The sequence below is a fragment of the Gracilinanus agilis genome, chromosome 1 (assembly GCF_016433145.1).
Source record: "Gracilinanus agilis isolate LMUSP501 chromosome 1, AgileGrace, whole genome shotgun sequence".
NCBI classification, from domain to species: Eukaryota; Metazoa; Chordata; class Mammalia; order Didelphimorphia; family Didelphidae; genus Gracilinanus; species Gracilinanus agilis.
The window spans coordinates 743,801,978-743,816,396 of record NC_058130.1 but is presented as its reverse complement, the minus strand read 5'-3'; the positions used below and the strand labels follow the sequence as shown (position 1 = coordinate 743,816,396).

At 37.4% G+C, this 14,419-nt stretch overlaps 1 protein-coding gene across 1 annotated transcript in view; it reads left to right on the top strand.

Annotated features, from left to right (window-relative positions):
* The window catches only part of ADGRD1 (adhesion G protein-coupled receptor D1), a 488,370-nt gene that overhangs the window by 273,168 nt on the left and 200,783 nt on the right, over positions 1 to 14,419 (top strand). The window contains exon 15 of the mRNA XM_044685394.1: positions 7,583 to 7,656. Within this exon, the coding sequence (XP_044541329.1) occupies positions 7,583 to 7,656 (74 nt within the window). The remainder of the gene's footprint in view (positions 1 to 7,582; positions 7,657 to 14,419) is intronic.

Genomic DNA, 14,419 nt, shown 5'->3' with positions numbered 1-14,419 from the left:
ATGGGAAATGACGGTTCTTACCTAAAAACAACCCTCTCCAGAGACCTATATGGCTTTATTGCTGTTATTGTTCAGTCATTTTTCAGTTGTGTCTGACTCTTTGATGGCCTTTATGGTCCATCTGGAATTTTCTTGACAAAGATACTAGTTTGCCATTTCTTTCTCTAGTTCATTTTACAGATGAGGAAAGAGAGGCTAACGGGGTTAAGTACTTGCTTAGGGTCACATATCCAATAAATGTCTGAAGCCAGATTTGAACTCAGGAAGGTGAAGCTTCCTGACTTCAGACCCAGCAAGCTACCTACTGTGCCACCGATGGCTTAAGTCACTTACAGTTTTGTCCTAAATAGGCTTCCAGTAGTTGTTGCCTCTAGTATATAGTTCATTAGTAATTTTCTCTTCCTTCAGGTCTGGTGGCTACTCCTAGTCAGCATCCCTTGCAAAAATCTCTCCGACTATTTGGACAATTTGTTGCTTGCTTCCTATTGTTGATTTCCCTTCTGGTCCCCCTGATGCACTAGTCAATGCCGCTGCATCATCAGTTTTCCAGTTGATGGCATTGAACTTTTTCTGCTGCATCATCTAGTGGTGTCCTCTTCTGAAAATAGCCTGTTAGCTATAGGAACTACATCAGAGCTTCTTTTCTCTTGGTGAAAACATTTATTCTTCCTGAATTGAACTGGATAGATAAGAAGTCCTACTCTGTCTCTCCCATACACTATGATTTGAGTAATCTCTGACCTAATAGAAGTTTGCTCAGCTATCAGGATCCTTACAATTTCCAAGTGACTTCTTATCACTTGTTGGAGTTTAGGTATCTCAAAAATCTAAAATAATTTCTTTCCTAGCACTCAGAAAGGAAATATATCTGTTGTCTAGAGTTAGCTCCTTGAACTGGTAAAGCAGTCTAAAAGAGATCCTTCCCACACACAATTGACACTTTGAACTAATGAGTTCTGTTAGGAACTCAACTCAGCAGGGTATATTCTTCACATTTGAACAGGGTTATAGATGGGTCTAGAGCAGTGATTCCCAAAGTGGGTGCTATCGCCCCCTGCTGCAGCAATCCAGGGAGGCAGTGATGGCCACAGGCGCATTTATCTTTCCTGTTAATTCCTATTAAAATTAAAAAAAAATTAATTTCCAGGGGGCTGAGTAATATTTTTTCTGGAAAGAGGGGGGTAGGCCAAAAAAGCTTGGGAGCCACTGGTCTAGAGGAATCAATCAAGAGTTGCCAAAAGGAAGAAGAATTAGAATTGTTTTATCTTTCCCATAGAAGCAAGACCTAGAACCAATGGATAGAAATTCTAGAGAGGAAGAGTTAGACCCTGTGTGATGTAAAAATTTTCCCATTTCCTGCCTTGTAAGATAGTGAGTTCTTCTTTACTGAAGGTCTGCAAGAAAAGCCTAAATAATCATTTGTCAGGGATTTTATATGGGAATAGATGATACCTCTGATCCTTTCCAACTCTAAGACTATATGATCTTCCTTCCCTACTCTGATGAAGCAATTGACTTTCCATTTTGTCAAAAGATTCATACAAACATCCAAAACAAATGTATTAAGCCTGGGGGACATTTAAAATGATTATTTTTATCAAGAAAACTATATGACAGATGAGCCCCTTTCCTTCCAGAAATTGGCTGAAGGCTTTTAGGTATGAGTTACTCTGTGCATTAATTTATATGCATATCTGTCTGTACAGTGTTTAGTGAAGGTATAAATCTGGGCATGTTGTGCAAAGGTGTAGAAAACAGAGAGAAAAAAGGACTATGAAAAATTTGACCCTCTTTAATTCTGTAGGGCACCATTAGCATCTTTCATCTTTCATGTGGAGAGGAAAGAATTTGATAGATGGCTTTATGTGGCAACCCAGAATTGAGGTGGGAAAGGTCTGATGCTAGTGGCTGAGGTTATATATTGTAGTTTTGACAGAATTTGCTGGTTGGAGAACCAAGAAGTGAAAAGCTAATGAGAGATTTGGGGCCTTTCTTGATTAGTAGAAGATGGTGTGATGCCCTTTAATACAGAAGCAGATCCAGCTCTAAATATCCTTAATGCCTTGGGGCTGATTTGAGGAACTACTCTTACTGCAGGGTCCCAGAAGAACTCTGATGGCTGCCTTGGATTTAGGAGCTGGGAATGGATTGCCATGAGCACTATCGGTCTTCTTCAAAATCAGGCAAAATGAAGCCCAATTTTATCTATAAATCAAGAAGAATTTATTAAGTACCTACTATATACTTGGTGATGAAGAGAATTGTTAAGATTAAAATTAATATACAATAACTACTATATTTTATAAAGTTTATTAATAATAACTAAAGTAAAAAGCTAGAGTAGAAAAGGTGCTAACCCAGCCATGCACATGGGAAAAGAGAGAGATGGAGTTACAGCCAGCTATATACAAACACTGTAAGCATGCAACTTGGGGATGAAGGGGAAAGGATGCTGGATAATGANAGGCAAAATGAAGCCCAATCTTATCTATAAATCAAGAAGAATTTATTAAGTACCTACTATATACTTGGTGATGAAGAGAATTGTTAAGATTAAAATTAATATACAATAACTACTATATTTTATAAAGTTTATTAATAATAAATAATAATTAGAAACTATAATAAAATTATAATAAATAAATTTATATTAAATTATAATAAAATAATAAATAATCATAATAAAAATAATAATAAAAAATAAAAATAATAATAATTAAAGTAAAAAAAAAAGCTAGCTAACCCAGTCCTGATCACAAGAAAAGAGAGAGGGAGAAGTTTCAGAACTTATAAAAAAACAAAATGAGTACACAAGGTGGGGGGCGGTGAAGGAGGAAAAGGATTCTGGGAGATGAAGGAATTCTGGTGAATATAGTCCTGGGTACAAGAATTTCTAATTATACAGAATACATATCTATCTCTTATTTTGGACATAATTTGACTTTCTGAAAAATGTCAGCCATCTCATACTTTCCAAATTTGCTGATGAGTTGTTGGGAGCAATAGCCAACACTGAAAAACAGAACCAGGAACTTAAAAATCTTGATGAGTGAGAACATTGGACAAGATTAAACAAGATGAAATTTAACAGGCATATATGCAAAGTCTTATACTTGGGTTCAAAATACCAACTGCATGATTATTGACTGGGAGAGGTGTAACTAGATAATTGTTTTTAAAAAATCTATTTTAGTGAACCACAAGTTCAATATGAATCAGTAGTAAAAGTCCTCAAAAGTCAACATGATTTTAGGTTCTGTTAATAGGAACACAAAAACCAGAATGAAGATTATGATGGTCTTGTATGCCATATCCTGATGAGATTATTGTATTTTGTTCTGGATGTTACATGTTAGTCTTTTTATAATTAATTCCTTTAATCAACAAAAATAGGAATTCTTTCCTTCCTACTTCCCCCAATTTCTGATTCTCAGTGAGAAAGAAAGAAAAACAACCCTGTTGCAAACATGAAGAGTCAAGCAAAACAAATTAGCCATAATAAAAAAAATCTTTTTTAATCAGCACAGTTTCTCTCTCATGAATGTTAATAACATGTTTCATTATAAGTCTTCTGTAATTTTGATTGGACATTGAATTTATCACAGTTCCCAAGTCTTTCAATGATGGCTGTCTTCATAAAATGAATAAATTATTCTCCTGATTCTACTTTCATTCTATTCACATCAGGCTTCCCAGTCTTCCCAGGTCTCTGAAACTGTCCTCTTTATAGTCTTACATCACAATATTTTTCCATCACAGCCCATACCATAACTTTTTTAGCCATTCTCCAATTGGTGATGGGAGCTGCATTTTAGGAAGGAAATGAATATGTTGGAATATGTCCAGAAAAGTAACAACTAGGAATATCTAGCTTGAAGAAGAGAAATTTGTGGAGGAGTGAGGAGGAGCTATCTTCAACTATTTGAAGAGATAGCAAGAGGAAGAGAGATTAGAATTGATTTGTTTATCCACAGAGGTAAAAACTTGGACCTATAGATGGAAATTACAAGGAGAAAGAGTTAGACTCCATATAATGTAAAAGTTCCTGATCATAAGAGCAAATCCCAAGAAAATATGTAGTGATATGTAAATGAATTGGGATAATTTTAAATAATTTGATTGACTCATACAATAAAATCTACAACTTTTTCTATCTTTAAAGAATTTTTCATAGGTGACATATCCCATATTTTCCATAACCATTTGGTTTATGTGATTTAGCACTGTTTAATTTATTACCAAGAAGCTACAATACATTAGATAATAAACATATCTTTGAGGAATAGTTCACTTTTTAAAAGTCTAGCAAGGGCTATTACTTATAGGATTTCAATGGGGTTAATTCAGATGAGTCCCCAAGTTAGTGAAGCATATTTATCTCCATCTCTTGAATAACTTTATGTACCTTTTGTTAAATGAGATGATGAAAAGTTTGTATTGTGATATTCCACCTTCATTTAGCAATTTCTGTAAATTTGGAAGTTATGATTCTTGCTATAGCAGTATGTATTCTCTTAATTGAGGTAAGATTTCCAAGCCCACTGGAAGTTAAAAATCCCTAAAACACTTTTGGATGAATATATAGTTTGATGAAGATATTGAGACCTTAGGTGGGGCAGCTGGGTAGCTCAGTGGATTGAGAGCCAGGCCTAGAGATGGGAGGTCCTAGGTTCAAATCTGGCCTCAGACACTTCCCAACTGTATGACCCTGGGCAAGTCACTTGACCCCCATTGCCTACCCTTACCACTCTTCTGCCTTGGAGCCAATACACAGTATTGACTCCAAGACGGAAGGTAAGGGTTTTATTCAACAAATAAAGAAAGAAAGAAAGAAAGAAAATTACTCAGAGGAAAGCTCAGCTGGCTTTCTTTTTACAGTGATTTTGACATGATATGGAATAAGGGCAATATCATCACTAAAAATTTCCTTTGTCCAATCTTTAGTATTCTAGTCTTTGTGTTGTCTCATTTGTGACAAAGTAAGTTATAACAATGGCTAGCAATTGCTTTTTTGACTGATCTTATGAAAACTGTCAAAAAGAGAGACTCTTAATCTCCTAGGATGGACTCCTAGTGTCTCTCTCCTAAACTTTAATTCCATATCACTCAGTGCCTATAATATTTTTCCAAATTTATTTCTTATAGACATCTCAAGCTTATTTTGTCCAAAATGTATCCCATTATTCCCCTATTTCTCACTAGATTCATTCATTTTCCAAATCTCCAAAGTCTGTTACAAACTTCTTTTGTAGGCATTAACATCCTTTCAGCGTGCTGAGTTCAAAACTGTTGAGTAATTCTCAAATCTTCACTCCCCTTCAGCCACTGTGTTGTTAATTGGCAAGTCTTTTCAGTTTTCTGTCTACATTTCTTGCATCCGGTCCTCTTGTTCCAATTACACAGACACTTTTTCAGGTCCTCATTATGTCTTCCTTGTAGTATATTGTAAAGACTTTCTTATTGGACTCCTGCCTTCCTGTCTCCCCCTCTCTCCATCCCATTTCCCGAATCCATTTTCCTCACTCCTATTTAAAAACCTTCAAGTAGCTTTCTATTTCTCAACCTGTGTAATGAACAATCTGGGTCTCAGAAAACTGATATAGGAACAGACTCAGCTTAACATTTTAATCTCTTCAGTTTGGTTTAAGTTCATCCTTCCAGGTTTATTTCATATTGCTTCCTTTTGCTCATTCTGCTTTCTGGATCAGCCTGTTGGCTGTTCTCTGAACTTGACATTCTGTTTCCTAGCTCCATGCTTGGAATCCACCCCTTCTTTACCATTGAGCCATTGAATCCCTACCTTCCTTTGAGTCTCATTTCATGCATGTGATAGTCTGATATTTGATTTAAACAGTGACACATGTGGCAAGAGTAGGTTAAGGAACTTTCCCATAGGTGGGTGATCTAAAGAACAGGCATGGACCTTCATGTGGGTGACTATCAGCAGAGGAAGGGTCTCTTTAAAGATCATGGAGGACTGGAACTAGATTCCAGTAGGCATCTTAAACTCAACATATCCAAAACTGAACTCGTTATCTTTCCTCCCTAACTATCTATCCCATTTCTTTTCCCTATTATTGTAGCGGCCATCCTTCCAGTTCTTCAATCTGGAACCTGGGAGTCATCCTGGATTCCTCATTATCTTTTACCACCTATTCCCCAATATCCAATCTTTTCCCATGATCTATCGATTTTACCTTCTCAACATTTCTCCAACATTCCCTTTCTCTGCTCTGATGCTGCCACCACTGACATCACTTCACATCTGGATTGTTGTAATAGCTGGTTGATGGATCTCTCCCCACTCCAATCTACCCTCCATCCAGCCGCTAAAGTAATTTTCCTAAAGCACTAATCCAATCATGTCCCCCTTACCCCAATTTAGGAGACTCCATTGTCTCCCTTTCACCTCCAGGATCAAATACAAAATCCTCTGTTAGCCTTTATAACCTAGCTCTCTCCTACCTTTTTTGTTGTTTTTACAACTCACTCCCCAACATGCTCTCGTAAATTTAGTGACACTTAAATCTAGTGACTTTCTTACTTTTCAATGAACTCAGCCTCTTGGGTTTGGACATTTACTCCGACTGTTCTCCAACCCTGTAGTGTTCCCTCCTCACCTGCATCTATTGTCTTCCCTGACTTCAAGTTCCAACTAAAATCCCAACTTCTACTGGAAGCTTTCTCTAATCTCTCTTAATTCTAGTAACTTCCCTCTGTTAATTATTTCTTGTTTATAATGTAGAGAGTTTGCTCTGTCTGTATTTGTTTGCATGTTGTCTCCCCTAGTAGATTCCAAGCTCCTTGAGGGCAGAGACTGCCTTTTGCCTCTTTTTGCATCTCCAGTGCTTAGCACAATACCTGGCACATAGTAGGTACTTAATTAAATGTTGATTGCCTCAAGCTCAGAAGCTCCTCAGATCTGAGAGAACCGATCTCTGCTTCCCTGTTGGCCACCTCTATCTATGCCTCTTTGTAGCTGATTGGAAGCCCTATGAAGTTGTGCTCTTTATGTCTTTGTGCTACTGCTTAAATAAGGCAATGCAATATTTAAGACCCTGACTGCTTTAAGGTATCAGAAAAGGACAGATTTTTGGTGTCAGCCTGAAACTATTAGATTGTGAGCTCCTTGAGGGCAGGAACTGTCTGACTTCTTTCTGTATCCCTAGCTCTGAGCACAGTACCTTGGACATAGTGCTTAATACATGTCTAATGACTAAGTGCTACCTCCAAAGGGGTAGCCTTTCCTTATCTTTTTAGATGTTAGTTTTTCCTTTCATCTCTAATTATCATGCATATACCTCCCAACTTACAAGCTTTATATCCTACCACCCTTCCATCCCAATAGATTGTAAGCTTCTTGATGGTAAAAACCCTTTTGATGCCCAGAATTCTGTAGGTGCCTCACAGATGCCTTTTGGATTTGTTTGGGTTAAGCCCTTCTAATGTTGAACTTCAGTATTTTATAACTTTGCATTTTTATCCTTGGGTATTCTCTTGGGTGTAAACTCAGCATAACAGAGCAGTATTTTTTGCCTTTCAGATTATTTCAGAAAACCTATTCTTTTTTCTTTTCTTTCAGAGTCAGGAGCTATACAGTGATGCTGCAAATAAAAGCAACCAGATTTTCCTTTACTGTGCATTTTTGGACTTCAGGTATGTTCTTAGTTTGAGATTAATAATAATAATAATAATAATAGCTAACATCTGTACAGTACCTACTATGTGCCAAGGGCTTTGCAAATACTTTTTCTTTTGATCTTCACAATAACCTTGGGAAGGCGGTGCTATTATTATTTATATTTCATAGATGAGGAAACAGAGGCATGCAGAAGCTAAGTGATTTGCCCAGGGCCACCCAGCTAGTAAATATCTGAGGACTGATCTGAATTCAGGTCTTTACTCTGTGTACTTTGTATCCTCTAGGGGCTTCTCTTGAATGATGATGATGATGATGATGATGATGTATATGCATGAAGTATAAGAGGAAGAAAGAAATCTCTTACATGACTAGAGATAGAATTGGGAATAATGTTGATTATCTTCATTTTATCCTCTTTATATTGTGTTGTTTTTTTTTTAGTCTTTACCTTCTATCTTAAAATTAATACTGTGTATTGGTTCCAAGGCAGAAGAGTGGTAAGGGCTAGGCAGTGGAGGATAAGTGACTTGCCCAGGGTCACATAGCTAAGAAGTATCTGAGATCACATTTGAACCCAGGACCTCCTATCTTCATGCCTGGCTCTCAATCTAATGAGCCACCTAGCTGCCCCCTGAACAAAACAATTGTCATTTTAATTTAAAATTTTGGGTGACACTTTCTCAGATTGGTTTTTCAGTAGAGGAAGTCCTCATGCTTTCTACCTCAGACACTTGATCTATCTCCATTAGATTTTGTTCTTGTTAAGGGTCATATCAAAGCTGTCATGTCTGCATCAAAGCCTTATTCTTTGGATGATCTTAAGGCCAGGATTACATATGCAATCTTTTCAGTCACTGAGCAGCAGCTGATGAAAGGTTTTACGAAGTTCAAATATCGACTAGAGCAATGATGTATAGCAAAAGATGGTGATGATCTTGAATTTTAATAAGAAATATTCAGTATTTTCAAATTTTGAGTAATTAGTCTTTCAAATGTTGTCCTTGGTAAATTTGTGATATTTATATTTCAGAACATATTAAAGCTTACAACTGCACTAAAACCTTTGGGACACTGCATAAAAGATATTTAGAAGAGATAGAAAGTAATCTTAGATGGGAAGAAACTAGCAGCTAGAGAGACAGGGAAAGGACTCCAGCAGAAGGTGGCACCCTTGATATACATCTAAAAGGAAGCTAGGGTTTCTTAGAGGGAGAAATGAGGAGGTGAATCCTTTGTCACCAACAGCTATCAGTCAATAAGTTAATAATTTTCTTATTGAGTCCCATCTTCAGTGAGTAGTTGGAATTCTTGAATTACTTCGATGACCTTTAAAGTCCCCTCTACCTCAGAGATTCTGAGAATCTTGAGAAATAGGAAAAGAGAAATTGCTACAAGCAGCTGTGAAGAAAAGACTTCTTTTTTTTTTTTTTTTAAAGATAGAAAAGACCAGGACATGTCAAGTGTTTATTGACTTATTTGTCTCCTTTACCTTCTCATCTAGTTAGTCATTAAGTCTTTCTTCATAATGCCTTTCACATCAATTCTTTCCTTTCCCTTCCCAGAAAATCCTCAAGGCTCTCCCCATCACCTGTTATAGCCTATTCATCATCTCGTTGTACTAGCATCCTCATTGGTCTCCTTGGCTATAATTTACCTGCTTCTTCTAACACTCCTCTTATCTTGTTCCTGTACATTTTCTCTGAGCTATATAAAATATAGTTCTTATTTTATTTCTCTCCTATTGAAAAAGCCCACTATGGTTCCCTGGTGTCTATGGCATCAAGTCTAATATCAAAGACCTAACTTTAAAGGTTCTCCAAGGATTACCCCCAACCTGGCTTTATCTAACCTTATCTCCATGTTTCCATTAGATTGTGAGTTCCTCTAGGGCTGGAATTGCCTTTTATCTCTCATTGTATCCTGAAAGCTTAGCACAGTGCCTGGCACATAGTTGGCACTTAATAATGTTTATTTATTTTTTTCTTTTTTAAAGTTGTTACCAATTTAAAGTTGTTATCAATACTTGTTATTGATTCCAAGACAGGAGAGCAAGCAGTAAGGGCTAGGCAATTGGGGTTAAGTGATTTGTCCAAGTGTGAAGTTTTAACTGAGAACAGATTTGAACCCAGGTCTTCCTGACTCCAGGTCTGATGCTCTATCCACAGAACCAATTACCTACCCCTTAATAAATGTTTATTGACTGACTTCCCAGCTGTCTCCTTTCCCCAGATAAAGACTAAGTAGGTTGATGGCTCCTAGAAAGGTTTCCTTCCTTTCCATACCACAAACCAGACAAATTCCAAGATGCCAAACCACTAACTAGAAATTTGTGGGATTTACATCATTAAACTAAATAATAATCATTTATAAGTGACACAATCTTATATTATTGGATACGATGTTAATTTAAGATGTAATATTATTAGCAGCTATTATAATAGTTAATAATAATAGCTAATATTTGTATATTACTTTAAAGTTTCCGATGTGCTTTATAGATATTATCTCATTTGATCCTTATGATAACCCTGTGAGGTAGAAGCTATTTTATAGATGAAGAAACTGAGGCAGACTGAGGAGGTTAAGAGACTCACTCAAGGTCACATAGCTAGTATCTGAGGTAGGATTTAAGTCTAGGAGTTCCTGACTTCAAGTCCAACACTCTGATAGCTATGACTACTATCATCTTTTCTTGTTTCTGCTTCCTGCTTTAGGAAAATGCACATAATCCCACAGAATGCCTAGGGAAAGCTTCCTGGATCTTTGAAGGAAGTTCCATCCTCTTTTCTCTTCACTCTCCATTGGAGTAGGACCTTAAGGGATGCAAACTCCCTGAGGGTAGAGGCTGTTCATTTTTGTCTTTGTATCTCCAACACTTAGAGCACCACTTTACACAGATAATTAATAATTAATGTAACAGGTGCTTATTAATTGTTGAATTGAATTCAGAAGGCAATGTAGTATACTGGAAGGAGCACTTGATCTGGAATCAGAGGACCTTGGTTCATAGCTTAGCTCTGCTTGAATAAAGTTTACAACTTGTATCATCTTGAACAAGTGATGTCTCTTTAGGACTCAGTTTCCCTAAATGTAAAGTGAAGGGCTTTAGCTAGATGACTTCTAAGATCCCTTCCAGCTCTCAGCCTATGATTCTGAGAATTCATAGTTTGTTTATGGACCAAGAGTCAAAGCAAGCTTTGGTTTGGCACAACGACTATGTCGAAAACATATGCCACCCATCTGCAGGATGAACATAATGACTGTGCTTCATTTTGGTGGGAATTACATAGTGAAATTCCAGTTGTTGGTAGCTGGGGGCTTCTTTGTTGGCCGATTTTAATGATCCGGGTGTATATCTTCCTGGAATGAGTGAAATGTGGGCAGATGTCGTCTGTGTGGACAAGACGAAACAAAGGAAATCTTTGCAAAGAACTCTTCTGCTGTGGGTTTCCATTCAATGGATCCTTGATCCAATTCAGTGACTCCACAGGGACTTTCCTATGTACCAGACACTTGACAGCAGGGAAAAAAACAAAATTGTCATTGCCTTAGAGGAGATTACATTCAACAAAGAGAAACAACATTAGAAACATACGAATACAAAGGAGAGGATATCTCAAAAGCTTTAACTTAGAACTGCACTCTGACTTTTTGGTTACCCTCTCTGTACAAAATAAATAAAGTTATTTCTGTTGGGGGTGTGGGAAGTAGAAGGGCACTAAAAGCTGGAGGGAGGAACCAGAGAAGGCCCCTTGTAGTAGGTGGCATTTGAATCATATTATAGTAATTTTATTTTGGCTAGGATTTAGGGGTCCTAATCTTCTTGTGTTGACAGAAACATAATTCACATCTGTAGGGGTAAATAGTAATTATGGACAACATTTGAAAACAGCAAATTTCCTAATCATCCATTAAATAATCAGAAGGAAATTAATTTGTCGTGTTTTCTATCTTGTAAAGGTATCATAAGATTTAGAGTGAGAATTAGCTTTAGGCATCATCTGGTTCGATCATTCCCCTTATTTTATTTTTAAATTTTTTTAATCCCCTTTATTTTATTTTATTTTATTTTAATTTTTTTAACCCTTACCTTCTGTCTTAGAATCAATACAATGTACTGGCTCCAAGGCAGAAGAGTGGTAAGGGCTTGGCAATGGGGATTAAGTGACTTGCTCAGGGTCACACAGCTGGGAAGTGTCTGAGGCCAGATTTGAACCTAGGACCTCCCATCTCTAGGTCTGACTCTCAATCCACTGAGTCACCCAGTTGCTCCCAACCCCCTTATTTTAAAGAGGCTGAAACTCATGTTTAACAGCTAGTTAGCTCACAGCTAGTTAGTGGCTATCATTGAGATCTGAACTCAGATCTTGTTGCAAGGCTAAAGCATTTTCCTTTATGACTTCTATTTTTTTCATTGCTCTCTACACCTATCATTCTAGTGGCATAAAGAACTCTCAGGGAAAACAAAACAAAACAAAACAAAAAAAAAAAACAAACTACTCCCTCTACTAATGAAGACAGATACTTGCTCTCCAATTCATAGTTTGAGAGAGTTGTCTCTATCATAAAGAAGTTGAGTCCTACCTAGGCTCCGGTATCCCAGAGCCCAGGACCGGTCTTGCCTGGAATGAGGCTAGATGATGAAGGGCTATGAATGTCAAGCAGAGGCTTTTATATTTGATATTTGAGAGAATAGGCAACTACTGGAATCTGTCTCATTTAAACATAATATCCTCAATTTCCAATTGTCATATGTCATAATTATGTTGCCAGTTATGTGAATCATGAAAAGAATACCTCAAAGAGATTGTTGATCTAGGAATTACTAAAGTGATTAATAATCTGTTTATCAATTAATGAAATCATCGTATTCAATAGAAATAAGTAATTTATTTTATAACGGTCTTCAACATGAGTCCATATTTGCTCGCTTTCCACCCTGGGCTGGCTCCTACAGAACAGAACCATCTTAGTGGGAGAAAGTTCTCCTCAAGTAACTCTTCTGGTGTTTTTATTGGAATCAGCCCCAGACTGAGATTCTCTTCTCCGTCTCTGGTAAAATATGCTGAACTGATCCCGGTATGTCTCCTGAAATCAGACCATTAATCATGAAAACCTGTGCTTTGAAATTGTTGTAATTGGGTTTCAAAGTCATTAGGCTAACCCATCATTGAACAGCCTCTAAATTATTCCTTTCTAACTTCATCTCTCAGATCTCAGCAGCCTATTGAGACTCACCCAAGAGTACAATAGCGCCCGTCACCTGCTTCCTTTCTTGCTGTGTTCTCTCAGGGACATTTTTATCTGAAGACCTGCAAGTGAAAATACCACTAGAATGTGTCCCATTCATCGCACACTAATGAAAATGGTGTGGGATTATATCTTTATCAGTTAGTCATCAAAATTACTAGATTTCTAGCCAGTTAAATTTCTAGCTGATGTTACAATTCAAATTGAATACTCAGCAAGGAATAACCTGAAGCCAATTAGTTTATTGGAGTTAGTAAAAATGATTTCTCTGAGGTGCCCCCCTTCCCCCATGGCTTGGGATTATGTAGAGCCCTCTTTTTAATTTGTTTATTTAAAAAAGCACGTTAATTTATTTTCAGAGGCTTGAGTTTCTCTTTCCTCTCCCTCACACTAGTCGTTTCTGCTTAATTATCAAACGTTCCTTTGTAATTCAGGGGAAAAAACAAAAAAACATTTAAGCAGAACTAACTGACACATAGACAGGGTCTAACAGTGTTCACAACACTACACATGTGTAAGCCCCTATCTCTAGACTGATAGAAGGAAGGTGATTTAAAAAAACAAAAAAAACAAACAAAAAACCCTTAACTTCTGTCTTAGATTAAATACTGAGCTCATTGCTTCCAAGACTGAACAGAGGTAAGGATCAGGCAATGGGAATTAAATGACTTGCCCAGGGTCATGCAGCTAGGAAGTGTCTGAGGCCAGATTTGAACACAGGATTCCCAGCACTAGCCTTGGCTCTTACTCTACTGAGCCACCCAGGTTATTTCTTTTATCAGGGATCTGATATCCAGATTGTTAGGCTATTTTGTTCATGACAATTCATTGGAATTTGACAGTCATTTAGTGCTACTATTTCCATAATTGTCACTGTGTGTTTATGTTTGTATTGTGTGAATGTGTGTGCCCGTGCTCTTGATTTGACTTTCTTGTTTCTGCCTTATTTCTCATATTTTCCCACACTTACTCAATTAAACATTCAATACACATTCATTAAGTCTCTCCCTATGCTAAAGACCCTGGGTGATACTGGATAAGCCATTTATCTTCCCAGTGCCCTAGGCAACTCTTCAAGATTATCAATTGCCCAGCCCCTACAGATCAGTATTGGTACAGGAAGTGTCCAAATTGAAAGTTCTCCTTACCAATGAAATTCTAGGTTCCATCCCATCCCACCCACATGTAAGACATTGTTTGGGAATAAAAAGAGAAAAAGCAGATGGTGCCTGCCCTGCAGATGGGTATATTGGACTGAGAGAAACAGCTATACAGATAAAGAAACTCACAATGTATACATAGTAATTTCAGGGGTGGTACCATGTCATTAAATTTTTCCTTCCTTTCTTTTTTCCTTCCTTTTTTCCTTCCTTCCTGCCTCCTTTCCTCCCTCCATCCCATCCTTCCCTCCTTCTTTTCCTTCCTTCCTTCTTTTCTTCCCTTACTCCTTGCCTCCCTTCCTCTCTCCCTTCCTTCCTTCCTCCCTCCCTCCCTCCTTTCCTTCCTTCCTTCCTTCCTTCCTTCCTT